The 15,736-nt window shown below is 42.9% G+C and overlaps 1 protein-coding gene across 1 annotated transcript; it reads left to right on the forward strand.

Annotated features, from left to right (window-relative positions):
* The first annotated feature begins 405 nt into the window (after window positions 1-405).
* Window positions 406-15,187, forward strand: LOC108927716 (myosin-7). Its single transcript, XM_018741172.2, has 38 exons — window positions 406-427; window positions 1,536-1,744; window positions 2,793-2,936; window positions 3,026-3,182; window positions 3,568-3,595; window positions 3,705-3,807; window positions 3,953-4,045; window positions 4,147-4,210; window positions 4,314-4,412; window positions 4,503-4,606; window positions 4,748-4,886; window positions 5,446-5,564; window positions 5,677-5,826; window positions 5,923-6,093; window positions 6,284-6,593; window positions 6,745-6,824; window positions 6,930-7,135; window positions 7,216-7,339; window positions 7,957-8,093; window positions 8,185-8,440; window positions 8,658-8,900; window positions 8,986-9,162; window positions 9,656-9,801; window positions 9,891-9,981; window positions 10,067-10,456; window positions 10,567-10,693; window positions 10,778-10,896; window positions 10,984-11,180; window positions 11,433-11,616; window positions 11,701-11,866; window positions 11,944-12,068; window positions 12,159-12,467; window positions 12,624-12,827; window positions 12,919-13,215; window positions 13,310-13,414; window positions 13,516-13,611; window positions 13,701-13,835; window positions 15,110-15,187. Exons 2-38 carry the CDS (start codon window positions 1,544-1,546, stop codon window positions 15,128-15,130), a joined length of 5,817 nt encoding a protein of 1,938 aa, XP_018596688.2. The 5' UTR covers window positions 406-427; window positions 1,536-1,543; the 3' UTR covers window positions 15,131-15,187.
* Window positions 15,188-15,736: the final 549 nt, after the last annotated feature.

Consider the following 15,736-nt stretch of genomic DNA (forward strand, 5'->3'; position numbering starts at 1 on the left):
GCCTTGCCAGCCAAACTGAGACATGACAATGCTCCCGCTTTTAGAGGGGCCACCATATTTGGGAAGTGGGCTTCCTTTATAATGAGGAGGAAGGGTGCGGATGCCGCCAGCTCTCTGTTCAGTCTGAAGGTAAGGTGCCATGAGGTGGTTCTGCCCACACATTCACAGCCAGCCAGTATGTTCTCCTCACATAGCTGAGCCCCCATCTCCCACATCCAGAAAACTACATGCAGACTCTTTAGCGTCGACCATTTGGACACATTTTTCTCCATGCATGAGTCAAAGAGCAAGATGAGGTTCTTCTGAGGTTCAGAGCCACTTCTGGGAAGTGTTGGGAAGATCTCAGCTTGTTTCTTCTTTGTGTTTCTCCGCAGGTCCAGCTTATTAGTGAACTGTTCTTCACGTGGCTACAGCAAGGTACAGCAAGGTAAGATTACGCAGCTCACTGGGAGCAGGTGATAATGTAGTGGTTAGAGTCTCTGCCTTTAGATCTGAAGGTTATTAGTTTGAATCTCTACTACTGCTGTAGTACCCTGGAGCAAAGTACTTACCCTAAAATTGCTACAGTAAAGGTTACCCAGCTGTATAAATGAGTAAATAATTGTAAGTTGCTCTGGGGAAAAATAAGGAAAACTAAAATAATAATAATAATATCAAATAAATGTGTATATAATTTTAAAACTGTTTTACTGCCATCAGCAGCATAATGAAAAAAAATCTAAAAATCCAAAAGGAAAAGTGTATGTATGTAAAAGGGACATGCAAACAGAACTGTAGTGGCTTAGTACAGGTGGTCCCCGATTTACGATAAGTTTACGTTCCGCAAAACACATCATCAGTTGAAAATATTGTAAGTCAAAAATGTTTTTAATACACCTAATACACACCTCTGCATGACAGACTGGGAGATGTGTATCGCGAGAGAATATTGCACCGCATATCGCTTGCCCTGGAAAAAAATCAAAATTCAAAAGCTGAAGTACAGTTTCTACTGAGTGGGGGGTGCGGTGGCACAGTGGGTTTGACCAGGTCCTGGTCTGCAGTGGGTCTGGGGTTCAAGTCCTGCTTGGGGTGCCTTGTGATAGACTGGTGTCCCCCTGCTTGGGATAAGCGGTTTCAGTGTGTGTGTGTGTGTGTGTGTGTGTGTGTGTGTGTGTGTGTGTGGGTGGGTGGGTTTCTACTGAATGTCTCTCGCCAGCTCACCATCATAAAGTCAAGAAATCATTAATTAAACCATTCTAAGTCGGGGATCACCTGTATACTATAGTACGAGTGATTAATCTTGTAGGATTAAGCAGTCTGACAATATACTGTGGAACAGTGTCTAAAACATCAAATACAATGTGCTAAATTAATAATGTCTGTTGATGTATATTGATAATACATTGATATATATTTGCATGCATATTGACTTAACGGTAATGTGTATCAGAAAGGAGGCTCATTCAGCAGTTTTATTCATTTTCAAGTTTGGGTGCCACTCTCCTAAAAAGAATGAAGGCAAAATTAAAATTTCCTCCTTGGATCCTTTATAGCATAAAGGATGGGAGACAGGGCGATGGAAGAGTTTGGGCCGGCTGCTCCGTACCTGAGGAAGTCGGACAAGGAGCGTTTGGAGGCCCAGACGCGCCCCTTCGATATGAAGAAGGAGTGCTTTGTGCCCGACCCGGACGAGGAGTACGTCAAGGGCTCCGTCATCAGCCGCGAGGGAGACAAAGTCACCTGTCAGACGGAGAAGGGGAAGGTGAGGAGGCGTTTGTGTCCTTCTGTGACAGAGAGACAGCAAGTTAACTGTAAATAGTATCTGGAAATCTTCAATAAATTACATTTGTAAGGAGACACTTATAACTAGGATATGGTGTAAAACATTTTGATACTTATTTTTGAACACACACACACACACACACACACACACACACACACTGTCTGAAACCTCTTGCCCAGAGTGGGGTTGCAGCAAACCGGAGCCTAACCCGGCAACACAGGGCGTAAGGCTGGAGGAGGGGACACATCAAGGATGGGACATCAGTCTGTCACAAGGCACCTCAAGCAGGACTCAAACCCCAGACCCACCAGAGAGTAGGACCTGTCCAAACCCGCTGCACCACCGCACCCCCCATATTTGAATAATTTATGTATAATAATAATTTATGCTTGTCACATGGTTTTGTTTACCCCTGGCTGGTGTGTCAGTGACACTCTTTTCCAGAGCAGCTTATAGTGTTCAGAGACTTACACTGATTTATACATTCATACAGCTGGGTAATTTTTACCCTACCCCTTCAGTAGAAGTAGCTTGATCAAAGGTACTACAGTACGAGATGGGATTTCAACCTGTGATCTCCAAGTCCGGATGCAGCAGCTCTAACCACTACACCACCTGGTGCCCCATTTATCTCCAGTATCACAGTTTCAAGACCCTCACAAAAGAAATGCTACATATGAAATATTTAGTCTTATAATTACTTTATCATACAGTAGTAAATGGCAGATTCTGGACACTGATGTTTGATTTTATTAAGACTAGTGGAGTGTGAACTTCACTCATTTGTGACACAGCTGTTTGACCAGTCTGATCTGTGTCCTGCTCACAGCTTTTTACCCTGTTTAACTGTTTTTAACGGTTTACCTGTTTTATTTATAACTGAATGCTGGGAACAGAAACGGACTTTTCAACAGCAACATAAAAACAGAGATTATGACAGTAAATACTGCAGAGGATGAGAATGTAATATATTATTAATTATATGACATTGTTGGGGGCTGTAAATAACACCTTCTCCTATTTACAGACTATCACAGCGAAGGAAGCGGACATCCACCCCCAGAACCCGCCAAAGTTCGATAAAATCGAGGACATGGCCATGTTCACCTTCTTGCACGAGCCTGCGGTGCTGTTTAACCTCAAAGAGCGTTACGCAGCCTGGATGATCTATGTGAGTGGAAACGGCTCCAGTTCTAAAGTGTTAGAATCACAAATGTGGCCACTGTAGCTGATGCCATTCGTCCCCCCCAACCCCCGCAGACCTACTCTGGGCTCTTCTGCGTCACTGTGAACCCCTACAAGTGGCTGCCTGTGTACAACCAGGAGGTGGTCATTGCCTACAGGGGCAAGAAGAGGAGTGAAGCTCCTCCTCATATCTTCTCCATCTCTGACAACGCCTACCAGTACATGCTCACAGGTGATGAACATGGCAGTCATCACAAGCAAAGTGTCTAAAAGCTCCTTCCATCTACACAATAGCAGTTCGCCTTCATATTTTCATGCGTCTCAAACTCAGCAGATGAATTTTACACACCGAGCAGCATGCGGGTTTTGTAATTTTTAATTCTTATGTTATTCCAAAGGATAAGGATATAAGAAGGATCCAATATTGCTATATTCTTAAATAATGTATTATATACTTCTCATTTTTTAAGTATCCTCTTTGTACCAAAATCTTAAATAAAATACCTCCCATTGAGAAGAGCACAAAAGTATTTCCATATGCGAAAAAACTGTAAATCTGGTGTGCTGTCAATCGTCATGTGATGGATGTTTCATATATCTTCCCTTCCTGGTTGCAGACAGAGAAAATCAGTCTATCCTCATCACGTAAGTAAATCATATGTACGATCAATTTTCTCTTTAAAGTTTATACTAACACGTTTAATGCTAGAGTATCACACAGGAATAAAGTGATAGATGTTTTTTTGTCCCCCAGTGGAGAATCTGGTGCTGGGAAGACTGTGAACACCAAGAGGGTCATCCAGTACTTTGCAAGCATTGCAGCTGGTGGAGGCAAGAAGGAGACCAGCGAGAAGAAGGTGAGACCAACTCTGCTCACTGTTTATGTTCTTATCGTAAAACAGAGGCTACGCTCCAAGCTTTTGAAGACTTTTGAAGGGATGTGAGTGTCCGATGGAATTGTCCTTCTGCACATCTCACATGACCTTCTTGCTTCATTCCCAGGGAACCCTGGAAGATCAAATCATTCAGGCCAACCCTGCTTTGGAGGCCTTTGGTAATGCCAAGACCATCAGAAACGACAACTCCTCAAGATTCGTAAGCATCTTCTCAACTGTATTTGCAAACCAGTTAATTGCAGAAAGCATATTGAAATATTAATTTAAAACTAACACATTTTCTACAACTACCTTTATTAGGGCAAGTTCATCCGAATTCACTTTGCCGCCAGTGGAAAATTGGCTTCTGCTGACATCGAGACATGTAAGGAAAGATATTTCACTTCTCTGTATATTTATTCTTTTGGGTAAATCAGTTCCAGGTTGTAATTTTATGCAACAAATGCTTATTATTTAATATTTTCAAGATCTTCTGGAGAAGTCGCGTGTGACTTTCCAGCTGAAAGCTGAGAGAGACTACCACATCTTCTACCAGATTTTGTCCCAGAGGAAACCAGAGCTGCTGGGTCAGTGTTTCTTACTGTTCGATGCTGACAGTGTCTTTCTCGAACCAGCGACATCGTGGATAATGACCTGCTTTGTTCTCCACTCTATAGAAATGCTGCTCATCACCAACAACCCATACGACTACGCGTTCATCTCCCAAGGAGAGACCACTGTAGCCTCCATCAATGATGCCGAGGAGCTGATGGCCACTGATGTGAGTAAACATTTATGGTTTACACTGAGAAGTTAATGTCAATTACACTGAAACTCAGTTTAATATGTAGTCTTTCCCAGCTGCTCCAATCAATGTTAAAAATTTAATTCAAGAAGAAAATATTTTGTTTCCTGTCTGCAGGAGGCCTTCGATGTGCTGGGCTTCACTCAGGAGGAGAAGAACAGTATCTACAAGCTGACTGGGGCCATCATGCACTACGGCAACATGAGGTTCAAGCAGAAGCAGCGTGAGGAGCAGGCAGAAGCCGATGGCACTGAGGGTGAGTTCAAATGTTTATATTTACTAATTTGGCAAATACTATTCTCCAAAATGGCACAGAAAAATCAACAATTAACAATTTTTTAAATTCTTTACTCCATGTAAAAATATTCCAATAAAGCAGCAGTTCAGAAAAGTCAAAGCAAAAAAATGGGTTTGTTTCCATCTCAGTGTTTGCACAATTTGGGTGTTCTGTGCTACTGGGGGAATCCTCTAGGTGCTCTGGTTTCCTCACATATTCTAAAGACTTGTTTCAGATGAATTAAGGAATCTAAATTGTACATTAGGAATATGGCTGCGCTGAGATGGACTGACCTCCTGTCCAGGGTGTTCCTTACCTCACCCTTTTTGTTTCCAGGATAGGGTCTGGACAATGTGACCCTGCACTGGACCAGGGGCTACTGAAAATGAAAAAATGAGAAAAAAACCTAGTTAAAATAATACAGTTTAATTTTCCATGCATTTTTAAATAGATTAAGCAGCATAATATAAAATGTACGATACTTAAATAATCACCTGATAAACCTTAATTAATCTGATTAAATCTTTTCCTAATTCAGATGCAGACAAGTCTGCCTATCTGATGGGCCTGAACTCTGCTGACCTCATCAAGGGCCTGTGTCATCCAAGAGTCAAAGTAGGAAATGAGTGGGTCACCAAAGGGCAGAATGTCCAACAGGTGAAGGAAAAATCAGCAACTTGAAAAAGAAGAGTGTATATAAACCATTCAAATGCTTTGCAATGATACTTCCAGGGGAATAAATCTGAAACAACTGCCTTGTACTTTCCAGGTGTATTATGCTGTTGGTGCTCTGGCCAAGGCAGTGTATGAGAAGATGTTTCTCTGGATGGTGATGAGGATTAATCAGTCACTGGACACTAAACAGCCCCGCCAGTACTTCATTGGTGTTCTTGACATCGCTGGCTTTGAGATCTTTGACGTGAGTTTTAGATCTCAGCGAGTTCTTGGTATCATCAACATTGTCTATGCTTGTGAATATATGATGAAGAAATTATACTGTTCTTTTCTCTTTCAGTTCAACACCTTTGAGCAGCTCTGCATCAACTTCACCAATGAGAAGCTGCAGCAGTTCTTCAACCACCACATGTTTGTGCTGGAGCAGGAAGAGTACAAGAAGGAGGGCATTGAGTGGGAGTTCATTGACTTTGGCATGGACTTGCAGGCCTGCATTGACCTCATTGAGAAGGTAATATGGGCAAATCATTCTGAAGGCACCATGAGCTGCTTTTAGTAGGAGCGATTTACTGGACAGTTGTGCATTATACTCAAATTTTACATAATTAACGCAGTTTTACCATACTGATTACCTTTTGCAGCAGTATTAAAGAACACCCAGCATGCTCATGCAACCCTTTTCTATGGATTCCTGTTTGCAGCCCATGGGCATCATGTCCATCCTCGAAGAGGAGTGCATGTTCCCCAAGGCCAGTGATGCTACCTTCAAAGCCAAGCTATATGACAACCATCTGGGGAAATCCAGCAACTTCCAGAAACCCAGACTTATCAAGGGGAAACCAGAATCCCATTTTTCCCTCATTCACTATGCTGGTACTGTGGACTACAACATCAACAACTGGCTGGTGAAAAACAAGGACCCGCTGAATGAGACTGTCGTTGCACTGTACCAGAAGTCTACTATGAAGCTGCTGGCCTTTCTTTTTGCCAACTATGCTGGATCTGACTCTGGTAAAATCATAAAATGCTCCAAAATTTACCAAAACTAATTTGCAAAAGATGATGAGATACGGAAGATATTTCTGTGATGTTCTTGTTATTAGAGTACTTCAGTGTGCTTCTATTCAAGAATTTGACCATGATTCATCATGACACTTTGCAGGAATGGAACCGGGCAAAGGCAAAGGAGGCGGTGGAAAGAAGAAAGGCTCATCCTTCCAGACTGTGTCAGCGCTCCACAGGGTGAGGAAACAAGACAGTGACTAGTCCAGAAATAGATTAAATGAAACAAAGAGAAAATACATCCTGAAGAAGATGTGTTTTGTTTAATTTTTTGCCCAACTGCAGGAGAACCTGAACAAACTGATGACCAACCTGAGATCAACTCACCCCCACTTTGTGCGCTGCATCATCCCCAATGAGACCAAGACTCCTGGGGCCATGGAGAACCCTCTGGTCATGCACCAGCTGCGCTGTAATGGTGTGCTGGAGGGCATCAGGATCTGCAGAAAGGGCTTCCCCAACAGGATCCTCTATGGGGACTTCAAACAGAGGTAAAAATGATTAACTCACGTATGTTCATGGCATTACTCTCATGGTTTTCTATCACTTTTCATCGAGTTTGCCTCCACAGATATCGCATCCTGAACCCTGCAGCCATCCCAGAAGGGCAATTTATCGACAGCAGGAAGGGAGCTGAAAAACTGCTGGGCTCGCTGGATATTGACCACAACCAGTACAAATTTGGACATACTAAGGTAGCACACCAAGCAAATGAATAACACGAAAGTCTGAACATTTTCTGCACTACGGTATGAATGAGATACATCAGACTCAGGACACATTGCGTTTCTCAAGGATACTCTTTCCAAATCACATGACCTCTCAACTCCAAACGTGTACTTCACTCATTATCTCCCACACCCCCATCACGGTTAATTATAAGTCTATAATCACAGGCAACAGTGAATATACTGCCAACATTTCCGCTTGTTATAGAGTTGACTGTGTTTTGCATATTGTTTTAACAAAATCAGTCATGTTGTTGGTTTAGAGTGGCCTGGGAAGAATGTGTGTCATATATATATAAATATATGATATATGAAGGGGGTGCGGTGGCGCAGTGGGTTGGACCACAGTCCTGCTCTCCCGTGGGTCTGGGGTTCGAGTCCCGCTTGGGGTGCCTTGCGACGGACTGGCGTCCCGTCCTGGGTGTGTCCCCTCCCCCTCCGGCCTTACGCCCTGTGTTGCCGGGTGGGCTCCGGTTCCCTACGGGACAAGCGGTTCTGAAAATGTGTGTGTGATATATGATAAATATATGTAATGATTTCTTCAATGACCTACTGCCTCTCCATTCTCTTATACCTTTTTACAGGTGTTCTTTAAGGCTGGGTTACTAGGTACGCTGGAGGAGATGAGGGACGATCGTCTGGCTCTCATCATCACTAGAATCCAGGCTAGATCCCGTGGTCTCCTCTCAAGGATTGAGTTCCAGAAGATCGTTGAGCGCAGGTTAACATTTGATTTGAAAATATGATTTAAATTTTCATTAATGTTTCATATGATAATATCTCATCCAAGCTGCTTCTCTGTTGTTTCCCAGAGATGCCTTGCTGGTTATCCAGTGGAATGTCCGTGCCTTCATGGTTGTGAAGAATTGGCCTTGGATGAAATTGTATTTCAAAATCAAACCTCTTCTGAGATCTGCTGAGGCTGAAAAGGAGATGGCCAATATGAAGGAGGAATTTTTGAAACTCAAAGAAGCATATGCCAAATCGGAGGCGCGCAGGAAAGAGCTTGAAGAGAAGATGGTCTGCCTTCTCCAAGAGAAAAATGACCTGCAGTTACAAGTTCAGGCTGTGAGTTCATTAATGAGTTTGTAAATCTAAAAATCTTTGGGTAAAAAAATTGAATTAGCATGTTCTCCCCGTGTTTGGGTGGCACACTGTTTTGGTGTATACATATGTGGCCAATTGTAGGAATTTTACTGTAGTACATCTGTCTGTGTAAGTCGCCTTATCAGCTAAATGCTAGTTAATAATTATTGAATAAATATAAATGAAAACATTTCCATAGGAGCAAGATAATCTATGTGATGCTGAAGAACGTTGTGAAGGGCTTATCAAGAACAAGATTCAACTGGAAGCCAAAATCAAGGAGCTGACAGAGAGGCTGGAGGATGAGGAGGAGATGAATGCAGAACTGACTGCCAAGAAGAGGAAGCTGGAGGATGAGTGCTCTGAGCTGAAGAAGGACATCGATGATCTGGAGCTCACTCTGGCCAAAGTGGAGAAGGAGAAGCACGCTACTGAGAACAAGGTGGGATCCCTTCTGCCTTAGTCTGTCCACCTCACAGGGACTCATTCATTTTACAAGCTGCTGAGACTCTCCTCTATGTCTGCAGGTGAAGAACCTGACTGAGGAAATGGCAGGCCTGGACGAAATTATTGCCAAGCTGACCAAGGAGAAGAAGGCTCTCCAAGAGGCTCACCAGCAAACTCTGGATGATCTCCAGAGTGAAGAGGACAAAGTGAACACTCTTACCAAGGCCAAAGCTAAACTGGAACAGCAAGTTGATGATGTGAGTACAGACTCTTGTCAAATACTTTTACCTACAGTTGGGAATAGGGAAAAAATGTTTGAAAAACTGTTTTATACAGTGGAGTAAGAACCTACATAGGTTATGGGGAACCAGCATAATGTGGAAAGACAAAATCATGTATGATTTGTTCAACATACACTACCTTTAGCTCATTGTACATAAAGGAATAATTATACATATGTACAGTATGTATAATAGCAAACCTTTGTGAAAATAGATTGTAATTAGTCATAAAAATAATTGTATACAAAATATACAAACATTACAAACTTAACATGCATATCATGAGTCAAGTGAGCGACCAGTGATGTGGGCACACTTAGTGCAGCTTGTGTACGGGAAGTTCAGAAGTATTATTGTCATGTGGAAATTTCTTTTTGCATATTTTTCAACAAAACTGAAATTCCTCCCAAGTAAGGCAGAGAAAACATAAATTAACTATGACTCCACAATTATGTCATTCTTCTTCCAGCTGGAGGGGTCCCTGGAACAAGAAAAGAAGGTTCGTATGGACCTGGAAAGAGCCAAGAGGAAGCTAGAGGGAGACCTGAAGTTAACACAGGAGAATGTAATGGACCTGGAGAATGATAAGCAGCAGCTGGAGGAGAGGCTGAAGAAGTAAATAAATACTGTTTGAAATTTTCATTGTTTCAGAAAAAATATGTTTGATATTGCATTGATGAGACTGTCTTGTCATTTTATCTCAGAAAAGACTTTGAGATGAACCAGCTCAACAGCAAAATTGAGGATGAGCAGGCCATGGGTGCTCAACTCCAGAAGAAGCTGAAGGAGCTACAGGTATGTTTGTCTGGGAAGCAAATTACACTGCATTGTTGATATATATAATAGAGTTAATGGAAAACCATAAAACTGTCTGCACCAGGCTCGCATTGAGGAGCTGGAGGAAGAGCTGGAGGCTGAAAGGGCTGCCCGCGCAAAGGTGGAGAAACAGAGAGCAGACTTGTCCAGGGAGCTGGAGGAGATCAGTGAGAGGTTGGAGGAAGCTGGTGGGGCCACCTCAGCCCAGATCGAGATGAACAAGAAGAGGGAGGCCGAGTTCCAGAAGCTGCGCAGAGACCTCGAGGAGGCGACCCTGCAGCACGAGGCCACGGCTGCCACGCTGAGGAAGAAACATGCTGACAGTGTGGCCGATCTGGGCGAGCAGATTGACAACCTGCAGAGAGTAAAGCAAAAGCTGGAGAAGGAGAAGAGTGAGCTCAGGCTTGAGCTGGACGATGTCGTCTCCAACATGGAGCAAATCGTCAAAACCAAGGTGAGAATTTTCTGAATCCAGTACAGGAAACAAATGTAATTGTTTACAACTTGGAAACAAGCTTGATGCTTTGGAGAAAGTGTAATTTCTAAATGGTCATATTTCTACAGACGAACCTCGAAAAAATGTGCAGGACATTAGAAGATCAGATGACTGAATTTCGAACCAAATTTGAGGAAGCCCAGCGCAGCTTGAATGATTTCAGTATGCAAAGAGCAAAGCTGCAGACTGAAAATGGTATGTTTAACAATCATTAGATGTTGCTTTACAGATATCATACTTTGGACAATAATATATTCACTGGAATTTTAAACTCTCTAGGGGAGCTTGCCAGGCAGCTGGAAGAGAAAGACTCTTTGGTTTCTCAACTGACCAGAGGAAAGCAGTCCTACACACAGCAAACTGAGGATCTTAAAAGACAACTTGAAGAGGAAGTTAAGGTAATTAAATCAATTGTTTTTATAGAATATATTTTCAGCGTCAATGGTCATTGCTAACATTATGAGCCATGGTCCTTGTTCTTCCAGGCCAAGAATGCGCTGGCCCATGCGGTGCAGTCTGCTCGTCATGACTCGGACCTGCTTAGAGAGCAGTACGAGGAGGAGCAGGAGGCCAAGGGTGAGCTGCAGCGCAGTCTCTCCAAAGCCAACTCTGAGGTGGCTCAGTGGAGAACCAAGTATGAGACTGATGCCATCCAGAGGACCGAGGAGCTGGAGGATGCAAAGTAAGGGATGAAAAAAGCAGGACTTCTCAGCAATGGTCATTATTGTACATATCGTGTGATTTCTGAAACACACTGTAAGAAGCACACCTCCAATAGATACCACACTTTCTAGTTTCATGTAATCTGTTTTTATATGAAGACAAACAAAAATGTTTTGAATGCACAGCTTTGTTTTCCCCATAAGGGTCAATGGTTTCTCTCAAAATGCATTAGATTAAGTGTACATTAATATCTCCACTACTTTTCTCACAGGAAGAAGTTGGCCCAGCGCCTGCAGGATGCAGAAGAAGCTGTGGAAGCTGTGAATGCCAAGTGCTCCTCTCTGGAGAAGACCAAACACAGGCTGCAGAATGAGATTGAAGATCTCATGGTGGATGTGGAGAGATCCAATGCGGCTGCTGCTGCTCTGGACAAGAAGCAGAGGAACTTTGACAAGGTGGTGAAAACGAGGAGAGCTACTTATCTGTTCTCTTTTTCCTTAGTGAGATTAGAGTTTTAATGGCCAGTGTGATACCACCAGATCTTGGCTGAGTGGAAGCAGAAGTATGAAGAGTCACAGAGTGAGCTGGAGAGTTCCCAGAAGGAGGCCAGGTCTCTGAGCACTGAGCTCTTCAAACTGAAGAACTCTTATGAGGAGTCGCTGGATCATCTGGAGACAATGAAAAGGGAGAACAAGAACCTGCAAGGCAAGTGTAGATTTGCATTATTACTTTATAAGTGTGTCACATATGCATGGTGCTCAACAGTTTTTTTTTATAACCAGAGGAAATTTCGGATCTGACTGAACAACTTGGTGAGGGAGGAAAGAGCATTCATGAGCTTGAGAAAATAAGGAAGCAGCTGGAGCAGGAGAAAAGTGAAATCCAGTCTGCTCTGGAAGAAGCTGAGGTAAGGTGTAATTTTCTGGATTTTGTAGTGGGACTCTGTGTTAAGTACTGCTAACTTTAATATATGACATTTCAATACTTCTTTTGATAGGCTACTCTGGAACACGAAGAGGGCAAAATCTTAAGAGCCCAGCTGGAGTTTAACCAGGTGAAGGCTGACATTGAACGCAAACTTGCCGAAAAGGATGAGGAGATGGAGCAGGCTAAGAGGAACCATCAGAGAGTGGTGGATACCCTGCAGAGTTCTTTGGAGGCAGAGACTCGCAGCAGGAATGAAGCCCTCAGACTGAAGAAGAAAATGGAGGGAGATCTTAATGAGATGGAGATCCAGCTCAGCCAGGCCAACAGACAGGCTTCAGAAGCCCAGAAGCAGCTGAAGGCCCTTCATTCACACCTTAAGGTATAAAAAAACCATGCTTATCTTGTGTCTGTAGTAATCTATATATTTCAAAGTACAAAAATGTTATTTAATTACATATTATATATCTGACATCGGCACAACCAAGAAGAAAAAACATTTTAGGTCAAAATCCTGTTATGAACTGCCATCATTCAGGATGCCCAGATGCAGCTGGACGACTCCCTTCGTGCCAATGACGACCTGAAGGAGAACATTGCCATTGTAGAGAGACGTAACAACCTGCTGCAGGCAGAACTGGATGAGCTGAGGTCAGTGGTGGAGCAGACGGAAAGAGGCCGTAAGCTGGCGGAGCAGGAACTGCTGGATGTCAGCGAGAGGGTGCAACTGCTGCACTCACAAGTACGTTTAGAAATGATCTGTTACTATATGAGATAGAGCTGCTGATACCTTGAGTCTTATCCAACGACAAGATCTCATCTCCTTTGTTCAGAACACCAGTCTACTGAATCAGAAGAAGAAGCTGGAGAGTGATACAGCCCAGCTTCAAACTGAAGTAGAAGAAGCTGTCCAGGAGTGCAGGAATGCTGAAGAGAAAGCCAAGAAGGCCATCACCGATGCTGCCATGATGGCTGAGGAGCTGAAGAAGGAGCAGGACACCAGTGCTCACCTGGAGCGCATGAAGAAGAACATGGAGCAGACTATCAAGGACCTGCAGCACCGTTTGGATGAAGCTGAGCAGATCGCCATGAAAGGGGGCAAGAAGCAGGTCCAGAAACTTGAAGCTCGGGTAAGATTTTTACAGCTGACCTGTTTGAGGAAATAGGAGCATCGGCTTTGATTTTGTTTCTGTGTACAAGATATGCATTTATTCATATTCACAGGTGAGAGAGCTGGAAAATGAGGTAGAAATAGAGCAGAAAAAGAGCAGCGATGCTGTGAAGGGAATCCGTAAATATGAGCGACGCATCAAGGAGCTGACCTACCAGGTACCTCATAATTATCCTTTAACAGTATTTTGTGAAATTACACGAAAAAACTAATTGTTTACCTGCATGTTCTGAGTGTCCATGATTCTGTGTTCCGCCAGACCGAGGAGGACCGCAAGAATCTGGCCCGCCTGCAAGACCTGGTGGACAAGCTGCAGCTGAAGGTCAAGTCCTACAAGAGATCTGCGGAGGAGGCTGTGAGTATTTGCACGGGTCGAAGCTGCTGCAGGAAGCTGTGCCGCCAGACTTCGGCTTCACGCTCTCTTTGTGTCTGTGTTTGGCTCAGGAGGAACAGGCCAATGTGAACCTGGGCAAATTCCGCAAGCTGCAGCACGAGCTGGATGAGGCGCAGGAGAGGGCTGACATCGCCGAGTCTCAGGTCAACAAGCTGCGGGCCAAGAGCCGTGATATTGGTGCAAAGGTGGGTTCTGCGCCGTTGCCTGAGGACTAATTGCAAAGTTCACAATGTTCTTGGAAGCGATTTGAGCATTTACGTTTGAAATCATATGTAATTATACACTGCTATACCACATATTACAGAAGGATACCATATTACACAAAAAGATTGAAGATATTTTAGACCTACAGTTTTTCTGTTTTCAGCTCATACGGTATTAGTAAATTCCTTGTCCTTCCAGAGCATTAACTAACCACCAGTTTCAATTCAAAAGTGGTGTGGTAGCCCTTTGAAGCTGACCCCACAAGAAATGATAAAAAGTAGTTGACCTGAGTGAATTTTTCATCCCACATAGAGTTCCAGATGCAAGATACACTGCTAATATCATGATAGTCAACATTTACCTGAGACTTGTCTCCGAAGCAACTTATGGTGTTAAGGTTACAATTATTTACCCCTTTATACAGCTGGGTAATTTTACTGGAGAAATTTAGAGTAAATATTTTACTCAAGGGGGCTACCATCACAGGTAGAGATTGAACCTGCAACCTTTGGATTTAAAAGCAGTCACACTACCCACTACACTACCACCTGCCCCACACAACTTTTGTGTCTAGTGTTCACTTCGGATATCCATTTCAAATTATTCTTTTGTCTTCGCTCACACGTTTGCATTTATTAATGTATCAAACGGTTTTCTCCAAAGCGACTCGCGAATGAGGCACACATTTACGTAACGTTTAGTTGCCACCTTCACTCGAAAGTGACTTAGAAAAGGAGCTGTTAAAAGCAGGAGTCAAACCCACGCCTCCAGGGGAGACTGCAACCTGAACGCAGCACCCCAGACCACTCAGCCATCCTGCCATTTACTGCTGCTACCGTAGTGGAAAGTCTTCTTTCCATCTTTCAGACAAAAACAACACAAAATGGCTGACAGGAAGTGTGTGTCACATGACCAAATGTCAAAAATGCAGGAACACAAATAAATGCACCAACTGACAAAGTGTCTTGGCACAAATACCTGAAAGCATGTGGTTCAGTTAAAAAAGCTTTGCAGGAAGTGGCAGGGGGTACAAAATACCCCTCAATTAGCCCTCAAGTGTTAAATAAATTAACTGTATTCCAAAAAAAAGTTGTACATTGTAATACCCAAGAGAATAAACCAATAAGTTAAAACTCTGGTTGATTTCCTACTGCTTAAATGCATCATAATGAGAGTAACCCCTCACAGTATAAACAACACATGGAAAATTTGTATTAAATATATTTACATTTGTCTGTGCTCTCTACCATTTCAGAAAGGACACGATGAAGAGTGAACTTCACAAGTGGAGCTTTCTGGAAACATCTTGTCTGCTGTGCTTTAGCCTCCCATCCTCCCCTCCACTAATATTGTAGAATAAAGTTTATTTTGCATTTGAGAAAATAAGTGCTGTCAGTCCTGTTGTGGTCATTTAATTTCACTGCCTCCCTCCGCTCGCACAGAAATGATTGCTTCGGCTTAAATATACTTTCTTCAGTCTTTTACATACATACATTTTATATTCTTCCGTAAATTCAGAACAACTCTTTCCCTTCAGCCTTCCGATTAATTTCTTCATTTCTTCAACTCAGATGACATGACAAAACAATTCCAACTCAGTATGCATCTAATTTGCCTAAAATAACAATGTGTTCAACTTGCTAATTAACATGCGCAAGATACTAAAATAAGAACAAACAGACAGCCCTCCTTGACACTCTTATCACTGTTCCGGCACTTATTTAAAAAGGGCGACATAATTTGATGCACGACACTAAATTAAGTCGTGTCTAAACTTTAGCTAAAAAACAACAGCAAGGAATTAAGGCAGCATTTTTGAGTCGATGTCAGTAACTGTAAATGTTCATGCACTATAACTATAAGATGATGCCGGGATAAACCT

This window comes from Scleropages formosus, chromosome 19 (assembly GCF_900964775.1).
Source record: "Scleropages formosus chromosome 19, fSclFor1.1, whole genome shotgun sequence".
Taxonomy (NCBI): Eukaryota; Metazoa; Chordata; class Actinopteri; order Osteoglossiformes; family Osteoglossidae; genus Scleropages; species Scleropages formosus.